The sequence below is a fragment of the Myxine glutinosa genome, chromosome 11 (genome assembly GCF_964187855.1).
Source record: "Myxine glutinosa chromosome 11, kmMyxGlut1.1, whole genome shotgun sequence".
NCBI classification, from domain to species: domain Eukaryota; kingdom Metazoa; phylum Chordata; class Myxini; order Myxiniformes; family Myxinidae; genus Myxine; species Myxine glutinosa.
In genome coordinates, this window is record NC_136271.1 from 10,579,554 (window position 1) to 10,595,463 (window position 15,910).

The 15,910-nt window shown below is 39.9% G+C and overlaps 1 protein-coding gene across 2 annotated transcripts in view; it reads left to right on the plus strand.

The window, feature by feature from the left end:
• The window catches only part of LOC137436401 (insulin-like growth factor 1 receptor), a 295,186-nt gene that overhangs the window by 61,993 nt on the left and 217,283 nt on the right, over window positions 1–15,910 (plus strand). For both annotated transcript variants that reach the window (XM_068130150.2, XM_068130151.2), the window contains exon 3: window positions 5,579–5,840. In XM_068130150.2, the coding sequence (XP_067986251.2) occupies window positions 5,579–5,840 (262 nt within the window). The remainder of the gene's footprint in view (window positions 1–5,578; window positions 5,841–15,910) is intronic.

Genomic DNA, 15,910 nt, shown 5'->3' on the forward strand with positions numbered 1-15,910 from the left:
TCTTTTTATATCAATCTTGTCCATCCCATGCATCCTCCCCTACCCCTCATTCCTCCCCACATCCCTTGTTTGTCCAAGTCTCCCTATATTTTGTCCTTCAACTCTGCTGTTGCTGTTTCCTCCCTCTCTCTACTGTTCCTTTTGTTCTGTTGCTTCCTGATCCGTTCTGTTTTAGCTCTTCCACGAGTCTTGACTGTATACAAAAAAATCACACCCGTGTCCAAAGGAAGCGGTGCAGTTTGGCATTATGTGTAAAATCCATGCAAGTTACAGGACTTCCAGATCCTGATAACTCTTCACAAAGGGCACTATGGGATCTTTAACGCCCTTTATGATTTAGTTACTCTCTTTAGAATTACCCTTTAGAACTACCTTATAGAATTACCCTTTAGAGTTTAGAATTAGCCTTTAGTATCAACCTTTAGAATTACCCTTTAGTATTACCCTTTAGAAGCCTTTAGAATTACCCTTTTGAATTACCCTTTAGTATTACCCTTTAGAAGCCTTTAGAATTACCCTTTTGAATTACCCTTTAGTATTACCCTTTAGAATTACCCTTTAGTATTACCCTTTAGTAGCCTTTAGAATTACCCTTTAGAATTACCCTTTAGTATTACCCTTTAGTAGCCTTTAGAATTACCCTTTAGTATTACCCTTTAGAAGCCTTTAGAATTACCCTTTAGTATTACCCTTTAGAAGCCTTTAGAATTACCCTTTAGTATTACCCTTTAGAAGCCTTTAGAATTACCCTTTTGAATTACCCTTTAGTATTACCCTTTAGAATTACCCTTTAGTATTACCCTTTAGTAGCCTTTAGAATTACGCTTTAGAATTACCCTTTTGAATTACCCTTTTGAATTACCCTTTAGTATTACCCTTTAGAAGCCTTTAGAATTACCCTTTTGAATTACCCTTTAGTATTACCCTTTAGAAGCCTTTAGAATTACCCTTTTGAATTACCCTTTAGTATTACCCTTTAGAAGCTTTTAGAATTACCCTTTAGTATCAACCTTTAGAATTACCCTTTAGAATTACCCTTTAGTATTACCCTTTAGTAGCCTTTAGAATTACCCTTTTGAATTACCCTTTAGTATTACCCTTTAGAAGCCTTTAGAATTACCCTTTAGAATTACCCTTTAGTATTACCCTTTCGTATCAACCTTTAGAATTACCCTTTTGAATTACCCTTTAGTATTACCCTTTAGAAGCCTTTAGAATTACCCTTTAGTATTACCCTTTAGTATTACCCTTTAGAATTACCCTTTAGTATTACCCTTTAGAAGCCTTTAGAATTACCCTTTAGAATTACCCTTTAGAATTACCCTTTAGAATTACCCTTTAGTATCAACCTTTAGAATTACCCTTAAGAATTACCCTTTAGTATTACCCTTTAGAAGCCTTTAGAATTACCCTTTAGTATTACCCTTTAGAATTACCCTTTAGTATTACCCTTTAGAATTACCCTTTAGTATTACCCTTTAGAAGCCTTTAGAATTACCCTTTAGAATTACCCTTTAGTATCAACCTTTAGAATTACCCTTTAGAATTACCCTTTAGAATTACCCTTTAGAATTTTAGGATTATTCTTTAGAATTACGCTTTGGAATTACGCTTTAGAGTTACCCTTTAGAAGCCTATAGAATCCTTCATAATTACTTTAGAATTACACTTTCGAACTCTTTAGAATTAAACATGGTGGGTTAGAAAAGTTCTTTTTCTTCATTATTGATGGACGGATGGACGGATGGAAGGAAGGACATAGCCAAACATTGAAGCGACTTCACCGCTTAAAAAAATACGAGAACAGGTAGTATACATTTCCAAACCAGTTCATAAGCCAGGTGCCACCTTTATGTGGTCCAAGTCATTCATCCGCAATTCATAAATGTAGATTATTTATCTTTTAAAAAATTAAAAAAAAAAAAAAAATGTAGAGCCGTTGAGTATGGTTCCCCACTAGGATGGTCCAAAAATTTGAAGATTGGATTTTCATTTCTCCACAGGCCTGCCCCTATTCCTATTGAAGAAAGTAGTTTGTGGTGAAAATTTGAGCTTGATTGGACAATATTTAGAGGTTGCTCAAAATGTTGACAAATTTTAATGAATAATAAGATACAGAATTTTTAGCATCACACATCAATTCATAGATAATTATCTATTTTCAATTACTCAAATTATTTATTATTGTTATTTTTGTTGTTTGTTTGTAAACTAATAAATAATTATGTACAATGTACCATTGTACCATTGTACCATTGTACAATGTACATGTATGTTCAATTGTTCATTGTTCATTGTTCAATGTTCATTCATATAGTCAAATTAAGATTAAAAACAAAACAGTAGATTAAACATTCATGTATTAATTTGACAATAAATAATTTATCGGAAAAAATAAATCATCCATCAGAAAATATAAAATATCTATCAGAGACGATAAAACAAATCTATCAGAACAATTAAAACAAAGTAAACATCAGAATACACATAATTTGAATAATTTTACGTGACATTGTTTTCAGAAACTTGTGTTTCAAAACATTGCCTACTTCTTTGACAAGATGGCTTTGGTTGACACTGGAAAGTTTTCACGATGAAGTTTCACAACTCTCAACACAAATTGCTTCTGCTCTTCATTCTTGGTCAGAGTGTCATGGAAAGTTTGGATGAGAGCAACACCTCGCTCAGCACAGTCATTGATAACCTTCATGAACTTGAGGAACTTGAGGGATCCTCACGCTGCATGATAAGGAATGCTTTGTCTTCTTCATTCGTCATTTTCTCAAGCTCATCATTTGGTGAGATATCGAAGAGGGATTGAAGATCATCTTTGAACATCTGCTCCTTCACTCTATAGTTTTCGAATGTCTTGGTTCTATTTTTCTTTACCAGTTTGTAGGCATCATACAACTTCAAAAGTTGGCGCTCACAAGAATCTACTCTCTGCACTGGAATTCGTGCTTTCTTCCAGTATGCACACACAGCTTGTACACTAAGTTTGGCACTTTCATGAACTGCATGGTGTTCTTGTATGTGATGGTACACCATTTTCTGCAATGTGTGTCCTTTGGTTGGTAATGCCCCACATATTATTTCCTTTTCAGACTTGCCCAGCAACCAAACTGTGGAAGAGCTGCGAGTTTCTGCCATCCGAAAAAAACAGGATAAATTAAAGATGTTATTTTTTGAGCAACCTCTAAATAGGTTCCAATTGACCTCATATTTGGTTCATATGATCTTTATAAACATAGGAACAAGGGCAGCCTTGTGGAGCATGGATTTTTTTATAGTATTAAATATTACATACAGTCTCGTGAAAAAGTAAGTACACCCCATGTAAAGTTTTGACTTTTTCAACATATTTCAACATACAGCTATTTGATCTTCATTTCAACAATATTGGTAGATAAAGGTGATATAATATAACAAATATCATGAAACATTTACATTTTGTAGTCCATTGTATAATTTAAATAAACATAAATACAAATTTCGCATTTGGAAAAAGGAAGTACACCCCGACATTTATCACTACTTCAAATACCTAAAATTAGAATCAGGTGCAAGAAGATCTTGGAGGAACCTGTCTTATTTAAACCTCAGACATTTAGTTTGATTTGCTCTATGTTGTTGAAGTGTGCGGCGTCACCATGCCTAGATCAAAAGAGCTCTCTGAGGCCTTCAGAAAGAAGGATATAGATGCCTACAAGTCTGGGAAGGGATTTAAAAAGATCTCCAAACAATTTGAAATCAATCATTCGACTGTCCAGAAGACCATCTATAAGTGGAGAAGATTCCAAACAACTGCCAACTTGTTCAGGCCAGGCCGCCCCAGCAAGTTTAGCCCGAGATCAGACCGCAAGATGCTGAAAGAAGTCTCTAAGAACCCCAGAATGTCATCACGGGACCTACAGGTAGCTCTTGCCACTGTTAATGTCAAAGTGCACGAGTCTACCATTAGAAAGAGGCTGCAGAAGTTTGTTCTACATGGGGGGTGTGCCAGGAGGAAACCTTTGCTGTCCAGAAAGAACATCAGGGCAAGACTAAAGTTTGCCAATGAACACCTAGGCAAAGACCAGCACTTCTGGAACAATGTGCTCTGGACAGATGAGTCAAAGGTAGAGCTATTTGGCCACAGTACCAGAAGACATGTTTGGCGAAAACCAAAGACAGCATTTGACCACAAGAACCTGATACCAACTGTAAAGCATGGTGGTGGAAATATTATGGTTGGGGGCAGCTTTGCTGCATCAGGGCCTGGGCAGCTCACCGTCATATAATCCACTATGAATTCTTCATTGTACCAGAGGGCGCTTGAGGATAATGTGAGGCCATCTGTCGGAAAGTTGAAGCTCAACTGAAGGTTGACCTTGCAACATGATAATGACCCTAAACATACCAGTAAATCCACCAAGGAATGGCTGAAAAGAAAGGAATGGAGGGTTCTGGAATGGCCAAGTCAAAGCCCGGATCTAAATCCCATCGAGATGTTGTGGGGGGATTTGAAACGAGCTGTGCATGCATGGAACCCCTCAAACATCGCACAGCTGAAAGAATTCTGCATGGAGGAGTGGGCAAAAATTTCTCCCAGTCGATGTCAGAGACTGGTAGACAGTTATAAGAAACACCGACTTGAGGTTGTTTCTGTCAAAGGGGGCAATACGACCTATTAGAGCCAAGGGTGTACTTACTTTTTCCACATGCGAAATTTGCATTTATGTTTATTTAAATTATACAATGGACTGCAAAATGTAATTGTTTCATGATATTTGTTATATTATATCACCTTTATCTATCAATATTGTAGAAATGAAGATCAAATAGCTGTATGTTGAAATATGTTGAAAAAGTCAAAACTTTACACGGGGTGTACTTACTTTTTCACGAGACTGTATATCTGTGGACCACCCTATTCCCCACCATGCATTGCTCGATATGCTGAATGGTATAGCTTGAGGCCACTTTGCAAATTATTACAATGAGCAGAGTACACCCTCCCCCTCAACAACCCCCATGGTGACCTTGTTCTAAGCATGTAACACATTCTTCTGACACATAACTTTATGTGGGCAGCGTATAGGCAACTGACAGCTCCTTCAATCTCTCCCGAAAACAAAAATAACCCGGGTTACATGCATGAAGCAAAAATGTGCCTGCTGCTTATAATTTAAAACACCTCACTGGCCGGGAAAATGGGGGACAGGAATACTGTACTGTAAAGGGTGGTGACTTGTAATACCTTGTCCCACCTGGAGGCTGCACGACAGCGATACAGTTACATTGAGAAATTGCATCCCTCCTCTTTCCACCCTCCACCCTCCCGAAGACCATTGACTAATTGGGGTCATGCTGATCCTAAGTAGCAGTCTGGATAGAATCCGGCCAGAACTGTAGTAGGAGTAGCATGACAAACAAACAACCAAACACAGTCCCGTGAATTATAGAAAGGATCCTCAATCAGAGAGCTTGTTCCGTTCTCACAAATCGTTTGTATACCTTTGTTGTCTTTTTTGATTTTCATTTTTGCACGTTTCTCAACTTCCTGAGCTCTACCTTTTCTGCTTTGTCTGACTAACAGGAAATTGGTCTTCCAAGTTTGCGAAACATCGTGCGAGGAGCTGTGCGCATCGAAAAAAACGCCGAACTCTGTTACTTGGCCACAGTCGACTGGTCGCTTGTGCTTGCTTCCGAGGAAAATAACTACATCGAAGGCAACAAGCAAGCAAAGGAATGCGGAGATGTCTGTCCAGGAGAAGCTGACAGCAGCGCTTATTGTCCCAAAACCTCATATGGCGGAGACTTTGCCTACCGTTGTTGGTCTGCAGAGAATTGCCAGCAAGGTATGACTCGCCGTGCATCGACGAGTTTGACCCCCGGTCTTTTGTGCAAGTGGGAAATGACTAAATGAGTCGTGTTTTTTGTAGTACCATCTGCTCTGCTACTGTAGCAAAATCCTGATTGGTGTATTTAAATTAAAATGCATTTACACTGGGAATGTGCTGGAAATGGATGTACAGGAAACTATTGTTTTATGCGGGGGTTACTTTCCCGGAACCCCATGCATCTTACTATAATTCACCAAATGTCCGTCTGTCCGTTCGAAGGTACCGCAAAACGGCTGAACCGATCGCAACGATATTTTGGGTGGGTATTACTGGGACCCCTTGAAGTAAAATAGGCTCTATTGGTTTTCCAATTTTTTCCCAATTTTCCAGTTTTTCCAAACACGATGGAATAATATTTACCGATATGAACAGTGATGTGGCTTTTATTGAAATTCTACAAATACTGTTTAGATTTTGATGAGAATTACGAAACTGCCGCGAATGCGGAAGTGGACAGATGACGGCAATGCGCGGGTTTGATAATATCCCAACGCAATCGTCATTCAATCGTAATGTTAAATCGTTAAACGTTAATCGTGTTAATCGTTTTGTTAAAGTATCAATTGATGATTGGAATTGAGTGAATACAATTACGATTTTGAATTCGTAATTCTATTCACCCAAACATACGGAACTTCACATCAGGATTTAAATATTTGTTTATGTCACGAATGTTGTTAAAAGTTTATTTTTTATATTATTGTTATTTAATTTGTGATTGGCGTTATGCTGTTTGGAATGAAAAAAGAGATATCGAGTTCAAGTGAATGACGGAATGCCGTGATGGTTTTACGTTCTAAACGTGAAATTTGCGGATCGCCATATGCAGATTCGCCATTGACTGGGTATAGAAAAAACGTACCTGTTTGCGAACGGGTACGTTTTTCATGGAAGTCCTACATGAACTTGCTGTCCATGTCTGACATGTGACTGAAGGTGCTCCAGGAATGTGGAATTTATTGGTTTCATGCTTTAGCATTCGCGGTTTCTGCATTGTCTGTTTGCTTCTGGCCTCCCACCCGTGCGTAGCATGGGTACCCCACTAGTAAACTAAATACACGTAAAATAAGACCAATAGCCTATGGGAAAAAGGGGGTTATGTTCCAGGTTCAGTCCTCTCACCTATAAACTCACATGGCATATATACTAGAACATTTTAGGGGAGCAACCCTCATGCGCAGCATAAAACCACAACTTTATTTGGTGGATACTGGACTCATGAACGCCATGATGTCTACCTAGTGACCGCACTCTCGCCTTGACCAAGCTTATCCAAAACCTCTGCGTTATGTGTCAGACATTCCGTTCCTCGACCCTTTTGCACTTGGTTCCCCAATAGTTCCGGTTTTATGATGTTGAGGTGGTTAAATAATCTTGGCACAAGCCCATGTATAGTTTTGATGAGGTCACATGTGCCGAGTATTCTTTGTGCCCTGGTGAATTTTGAATAATGAAATAGGAGCAACGTGGAAACAGCACCCAGGAAAGCCAAATGTGCACATCATGATGATTACACCATTTTAATGATGTTATAACGGCATAGCAGAAATGGCACACAGTACTTCATGGTTTGCATATCGTTACGGTTACTTGCATTATACATATTTATTTGCAATTGGCACGAGAGTTTAGCTGCAGGCTACACTCTATAATGTAGGACGTATGTGAGAGATTTATCGTGGACATAAAGGAAGCAAAGCGGGTGTACCTCAGTTGTCCTTGCACAAGTGGATTTGAGGAGAAATGAGAAGTGGTCCTTCGGTGTACGATGGAATTGAGATGAATGGTGGCAACAAGGTGCCATCTATTTGTTTTGTATTTTTGGGGCATACGTAATAAATATATAACCCTAAAATTGTGCCCTTCCAATATTCACCCCTGTCTGTCTGTCTGTCTGTCTGTATGTGAGCAATATTGTTGTCTCAAAAAGTTATGGACAGATTCGGACAAAACTTGGTGGACAGGTTGGGTGTGTGACAAGGACTAATTGATTCGATTTTGGTTCAGGTCCGAACCCAGATCCGGCCTATCAGTGGATACAAAACTTAAACTGTTCAGCCTGGTGGAGGTGTACGTTCTACCGAGTGCCGTTCTATGTTTGTATTATTTTGCAGATTTATGCCATATATTTATCATACTTTTAGGTTGACTGCAGGAGTATTTTATGCCCAGCATAAAGGTTTTTTTTTTTCTTTCTTGAGAATTCCAACTTCAAAATGTACTTGTAATTTGTTTTTAATAATGCAAGTATCGAGGCTCATGCAAGAGCAGAACTACAGGGAGCAAAGGGTCAACGGATAAAATGGGACAAGGGGGAAACGGGAGGACAAGAATACATGAAAATTAAAAAGTGAAGGATTAGTATAAGTGCAGATGGATGAGTTCATGCTGATGACGTTCAGCTTTGTAATCTGTCAGAATGAGGTCATGTTATGTGTGCCAAAGTGAACCTACGTGGGTGAAAATGTGACTTCAATGTTATGAGACATTGTTTAAATCATGATGATGTTTAAAGCTGCATTAAAAAAAAACATATTCTCTTGAATTCGAATTTATACTTGGGTTTGCTTTCAGAATTGGGCAAAATTATTTGTTTATCCTGTCCCCACCCCAACCCTCTCCCTTCCACAGATCTCCCGATGTCCCTGTTCTCTAGTGTTGCTGTGCTTCCCTCTCTCTCTCCCTCTTGTCTCCCACCCCATTTATTATATGTTCCATGTGTTTTATGTGTTAGCTCTTACATGAGCCTCGACTTTGTATACAAAAAAATTTCAAGATATATATTTCACTTGATATGTGGGAATGGAAAGAGCTAGATTCCTCAGTTAAATGTTGTTTTTAAGCTTTTGAAAGAGCTTTTGCAAATATCACTTTTCATGGTGTATGTTATTCGAATGTGGGGGTCACAGCACCAGTAGGTAGGTTGTTTCAGATGCAACTGACCTCCATGGGGCAGAGCATGCAGCCGTCTATTCCAAAATGGTCGCTAACTCGTGAAAAAGAGCCCGCTGAAAGTACATGACAAAGTGTTCTCGTTTTGTCCTAATTGCATCAGTGACGAGATAGGCTTGCTCGAATAACCAGAGTTGTTTTTCTTGAGGCAAGTGGAGGCACGGAAATGGGTGCTGATTTTACGGGGACTGGGGAGGGGTTTGTTGTTGGTGCAGGAACTTAAATGTATAAACTGTGGTCACAGCAATAATGGAGTTTCTGTACTTGTTTCGGTTTGTACTTGTTTGAATCTGCTGCAAGAGATCAAAGCCCACAGAGTGTTAAAATTATTTATTTTGCTGTTTAAACTTTTCCGGTGGCAGATTGGGGGGCTGGGCGGGGGACTATCCTCATAAACAAGGTTGATACAACAGGCCCTTGCAGATTATATTCTCACAAAGCTCATTTGGGGATTAAAATAAGAGCTTGTGAATTGAAACTGGGCCTTTTTCTCTATAATCAATACGTTAGTACATTACATGGCTACCTTTTCCCTCTTTTTTTTTTTCTTTAAAGGAGTGAGTCTTGCCTCATTGATACTAATTATTTCTCCTACAGCTGATTACATTTTAATTATTACATTGTCAATCCTCAATTCACAGAATTCGCTTTCATTAGGTGTGTTGAAGTAAATTCTCAAAACAAAACTGTTAATTGCTTGAATATACATCCCTATCATTATATAATATATACAGTATATATAACATAATGATAGAATATATATATATATATATATATATATATATATATATATATATATATATATATTTTTATATATATATATATATATATATATATATATATATATATATATATATATATATGTATATATATATATATATATATATATACCAGTCATTATGCAACTTCATACCGTCAGTGGAGAACCACCAGTAAGGTGTCCCATACAGCTACTGCTGCACCTTACTGGGAGTGATAAGCACCGCCTGCCACACGGTAACATTATCTCTGGTATCCACTCACTATATGGAGTCGACCTGGATGCGGTTGGGAGTAACCAATTCGCTTCCCCCAACTTCCCCAAAATTCCCCCAAATTCCCTCAACCTCTCCCAACTTCTCCCAACTTCCTCCAACATTTTGACTTCCTTGGCAGTCAAACAAGATTGAAAATCATTCCAAACAGGAAACTTACTGTTTAGGAACGTCATAAAGGACACAAACAGGCACAAAAAAACGAATGTAGCGTGTTAAATAAGTTGGTGTAATAAGTTGGGGTAGAAAAGATCAAGGTTTTGGATGGGGGAAGACAAGAGATGGTGGCGAACAGCTGTTTTAAAGACCTGGAGGGAGGAGTGGGATTGAAGAGAGTGAGGGAGTTTGTTCCAGAGGTGGGAGAAAAGAGGAATGAAGAAGTGAAGGTGAGCAGAGAGTCTTGATTTTGGCAGTTTCACCATAAGAGGGTTGCAGGCAGATCTTGTGCGACCTGTAGGAATATTTGGGGGACAGAGCACAGACAGAGTTGGGGGAGCAAGGCCAGAGAGGAGTCGGTAGAAGACAGAAAGACCACCAACCTGCCTGCCGTGAGTGAGTGAAAGGCCCTCGGAGTTAGCTTCATCGCGGGAGATTCCAATGATTCTGAAAGCTTTGGTTTCAACAGCGTGAAGCCGACCTAGGTGTGAGGCAGGAGCACCAGCCCAGAGGGGAGAACAGTATTCCATTGAGCTGCGGATGAAAGCCTTGTATGTGGTGAGGAGCTCAGGTGTGCCTAGGAAGGACTTCGCACGACGGAGGATGCGCAGTCAGCGATTGGCCTTGGAGGCAAAGTCTTTGGTATGTCTTGGCCGTGGTTTGAACCACCGACCTCCCAAACTCAGAGTGGACACCTGAACTATTACACCACTGGGATTGGATGAATTGGAGTCCTCATTGTTTGGCAGAAGGTTATCACATTTATTTGTACAGTCGTGGTGAGAACAGTAACATAGTCAAAGTACATCTTAAGTAAGACATGGTGGAAGTTCAGTACATTAATTGTGAGGCTGCATCTCAGCCGCTGGTGTCGGTGACCTACACTATTGATGGCACCCTGACTGCTTACAAGTCCAGGTATATTTTGATCCTTCACGTCATTCCCTGAGGAAAACAACTGATCAGGCATGGATTCATTTTCAGCAAGATGTTTTTCTCAATCAGACAGCACATATGTGCAACATCGTAACGGTAAAAAATCATAACGGTAAAAAAGCAGAATGAACGCCACGATGGTTTGGCTTGCAGAAACATTCTATGCACAGAGAAACAAAGCAAATTGCACAAACACCTCAATACGAACGTATAATTGAGGCAATATGGACTTGTATAGAAACCGAGATGGTCAAAAGGCAACCTTTCAATTTGGATGCATTGTGGAGAGTCATACAGGGCGCTTGCGGTACCATTCCACAATCACATACAGTATTTATACATTTTTTGACATGAGGAAAACAACATTGAATGCTCCATCCAAATAATATGGGGTCACAAAAAAGTACTCCAAATAATTATTTCTTTTCTTTTTGGGATAATTTATCAGACCAACAATATATTCGCATGTAGATGTAAATGCAATTATATTTGTCATTTGTGACTCCTTTATTTGTTTTTCTTTGTGCATTTCAAAATGTTTTCAATGCTTTACACCTCACTATATGACATATGATTACTCTTCGAAATGTAATCTATGATGCATCGATATCGTCGTAGATTAAGTGGTGCAGAAAGCTTACGTTTGCCCCTTTTTAAATTCACTAGCAAGGGCGACCCGGGGATGCCTGAGGGAGGGATAGAGGGGGAAGAAATACCTGGCACTACCCGGCTGGATGAGCTTTTCCTGGTGGTGGTTTTGGGACATGTTGGACATTGATAAGCTATGGAGTTATTGGCCTCATGGTGGTTACCTTTTGCCTGCAGGCCGGTGGCAACACTGCCTGACCCTACTATGCCAAGTTACACTTATAGTGGCCTTTGTTGGCCTCAAAATAGCTTAGAACCTTGCCCAGATTCGGAAGTATATACACCCAAAATTTGGAGCCTCTAGGCCCCATGGTTCGGCCATGAACGAATAACACACAAACACTTCAAAATACTTATTGGTTCACGAGTTATCAAACAGAGTGACCACTATATTCGTCATGGGTGTGCGTCTGTCTGTGTGTGTATCTGTGTGTGTGTCTGTCTATCCGCAGCATAACTACCCGATGATATCATCTGATCTTGATGAAACTTGGGTGGGAGGTTGATATCATGATTGAGTTGTGTCCTGCGTAGAATGGGCGTATTGCGCCCATTGTGGGTGGAGCCACGCCCGAAAAAGATGTCTTTTTAGGGGGTAATCGAGTTCAAGCTACATCTTCTCCGAGGGGTTTGGTGTAATCTGACAGGGGTTTCGGTATTTGGTTAGGCCAATGTCATGTGTCTAGCCCCACTGAGCTCAGTTTTTCATTTTCACCCCAAGGTCAAGGTCACAAGGTCACGACATTTAGAAAAGTCGATTTTTGATGGTTTTATTATATTGTTCGCTTTCTGGTGGGGTGAAATGACGTACATGATCTTATATTATCACATACATCATGAAATACAAGTTTTCCAACAACTTTCAGAATCTTTGACCTTTGAAGGTCACAAAGGTCAAAGTTTCAAAGTTGTCGGAATCGAACCGAATTTTCGGTATTGTGTAGCTAACTAACCTCATAACTGATTATACATTATTTTCTATCTCATTTCAAGGTCAGTAACCTTCGTTTTGACATTTCAAGGTCACAAAGGTCAAATTTTCAAAGTTGTCGGAATCGAACCGAATTTTCGGTATTGTGTAGCTAACTAATTAATAATAATAATAATTCATTTATTTTGTATAGCGCTTTTCAAAAAGCCCAAAGGCGCTTTGACAGAGTGGAAAACATAATGCATAACAATACATGAAAACAACAATTGCAAAAAGACAAGAATCAATCGGGAAATATTTAAAGCAAAAGGAGGGAGAAGGAGAAGAGATAGTCAGTCTCATAACAGACTCATAACAGAGTCAGTCATAACTAGTCTCAGAACAGATAATACATTCCTATTTATATATTTACAATGTCAGTTTTGACCTTTGTCATTGAATACCGCTCGCTCATGAACCATCGTCGTCTCCTGACTTGTACAGATTTACTTTTTTAACTGGGGAAACGAATTCAGCCAATTTTCTGGATTGTCTGGATTTCTGGATTTCTGGATTTCTGGATTGGCTAGTTGAGGTATGTGTATGTAAGTAGATGCACGTATTGTATATGTTTATGCTTTTTTTTTTTTTTGTATTTTTTGACTTATTTAGAAATTTCTGCTGGACATGGCATGCCATTAACAATTGATCTAAAACTGTTACATATGATTTGACAGAGAGGACCATGAATTGTAATTGCAATGGTACTAAACATGAAACCTATCTACCAAGAAAAAAAAAGAAGCAAAAAATAATTGGAGGTAGAAATAAATGGTGAAGCAGGAAGGAAGTTATTAGTAAAAGGCAGACAAAGACACAAGAAAGCAGAAAATGCATGAAGAATCGCCATCGAAAAAGCAAGCACATCCCGTAACACTCATTTTAATAACATCCACGGATTGATTGACAACTCACATGGACGAGTGAATCGAATGGGTGTCAGGAGAGTGCACCAATCTCATGGAGTTTGTCATTTCGTGTTTTTTAATTTCCTACTTTTGCAGCTAAAGCTTGTGAGCATAGCCTCACAGATCCTGAACCAAATGCACAAGAGCGATGGTTTTAATGGAGTGCACAAAAGAACACCAAATCTGCTGACATTTTCTCTAAAATAATTCATAGCGGCCTAAGCAAATTGGTCGTGACTCCTCAAGTTAAGATGTATTTGGTCGTTCTTGTGCTGGATAACAATCGTTCGATGAACGGATAATCAAAATACCAACTAATATCTACCCCGAGGCACGGGGGATAGCCGAGGATTTAAATGGCAAGTCATGTGGTACAGGAAAGGAAGGGCACGTAAAGAGCTCGATCGACCTCGACAACATAACTTTCCAGAGTAATTTCAGTACAAAAACAGCAGGCTTCTGGTAGATATAATATATATATATATTTATATATTATATCTACCAGAAGCCTGCTGTTTTTGTACTGAAATTATTCTGGAAAGTTATGTTGTCGAGGTCGATCGAGCTCTTCACGTGCCCTTCCTTTCCTGTACCACATGACTTGCCATTTAAATCCTCGGCTATTTAGGCCCATTCCCTTTCCCTCCGGTATCCTTACTTTAATTTTTACTTCCGTCACCGAGGGTGGAAGGAGGTTATGTTTTCACTCCTGTCTGGCTGTCTATCTCTCTGATTTTCTGTCTGTATGTTTGTCTGTCAGCACGGCATCTTAAAAAGTTAAGGATGGATTCAGATGAAACTTGGTGGACAGGTTTGGTTTGTGACGAGGACAAATTGATTCGATTTAGGTGTTAGAAAACAGCTCCGGACACGAGAATGTTAAATTTTTCAAGTGATTCTTCACCATTGAGATCGGGCCAAAAACGATATATATCAAGATATTTTAAAAAGTTATGGACGAGTTAAATCACAAAACTAGGTGGACGAGTTGGTTAGGTGACAAGAACAAGCCAATTCAATTATGGTTCAGGTCCGAATGCAGATCCCGCCTATCAGTGGATACAAAACGTAAATTGTTCAGCCTGGCGGAGGTATGCGCTCTACCGAGTGTTGCTCTTGTCCTATATATTTATTTAATTGTTTGTATAGGTATAATGGTGTTGCCTGGTGTTGGCTTAGCGGTTAGGGTGCCGGCTTGGGATCCTAGGATCTTGGGTTCGTAATCCTGGTCAACAACAACAACATGCATTTTAAAAGGCCATTTTCCCTGCTAGAGCGGGGGTTAGCCTTGCGGTCCCCATGACAATCTTCTCCATTTTGCCCTATTTTCTGCATCTCTCCTTGTTAACCCCCTTGCCCGCATTTCTTCTTCCACCATCTTTAGCCAAGTCTTTCTCGGTCTTCCCCGTCTTCTACTTCCTTCTACATTCATTTCCATCACTCTTCTCAACCAGTCACTTTCATCCTTCCTCAACACATGACCAAACCATCTCAACCTGTTCCTCTTCACAGCATCAATCACAGGCTCTATTCCCATCATCTTTCGCAATTCATCATTTGTCTTCCTCTCTCTCAACGATACTCCGCACATCCGTTGAACCATTCGCATTTCCACCCTTTCCAACCTTCGTTGCTGCTCTACGTTCATTACCCATGTCTCGCTCCCATAAATCATAACACTTCTCACACATTCAGCATACACCTTTCCCTTCAGCTTCAATGACACTCCCCTCATCATCAGCACGCCACTCAATTCCCGAAACTTCTTCCATGCACATCTCACTCGAGCAACCGTTGCCGAGTCTGATCCACTTTCTCCATTCAGCATGTCTCCGAGGTAGCAAAATGTTTTCACACCTTCCAGCTTCACGCCGTCTCCAAGATCCAACTCAACATTTCCTCCATCTGCAGCTCCCTCTGTGCACACCTTACATTTGAATGTAGCTGCCACACTGGTTAATGACCCTCTCAGACCACTACATATTTGATGAACCCACTCAGCGTACATTGCACACTGAATGGAGTTCACTCCGACACCCTTCCGACACACAGCACAGGGCCACTTCCCAGTTCTTTCCACCTCACCACATGCTTTACCACTTGCCATCACCTTCGTCTTTCCGATATTCACCTTCAGACCTTTTGTCTCCATACATTCTTTCCACGTGTTCATCTTTTCCTTCAGTCCATCCATACTTTCCGCAATCAACACCAGATCATCTGCATACAACAACTCCCACGGTAAACCCTCCTTTACGTTCTGAGCCAGCACCTCCATCACAGCTACAAAATAGTAGTGGACTTAGTACCGACCCCTGATGCACTCCCACCTTCACCTCAAACTCACCACTGTTCCCGTCCTTCGTCCTTACAGCTGTGCGCTCTCTTTTGTACATTGCCATCACTACTCTGATCAACCAT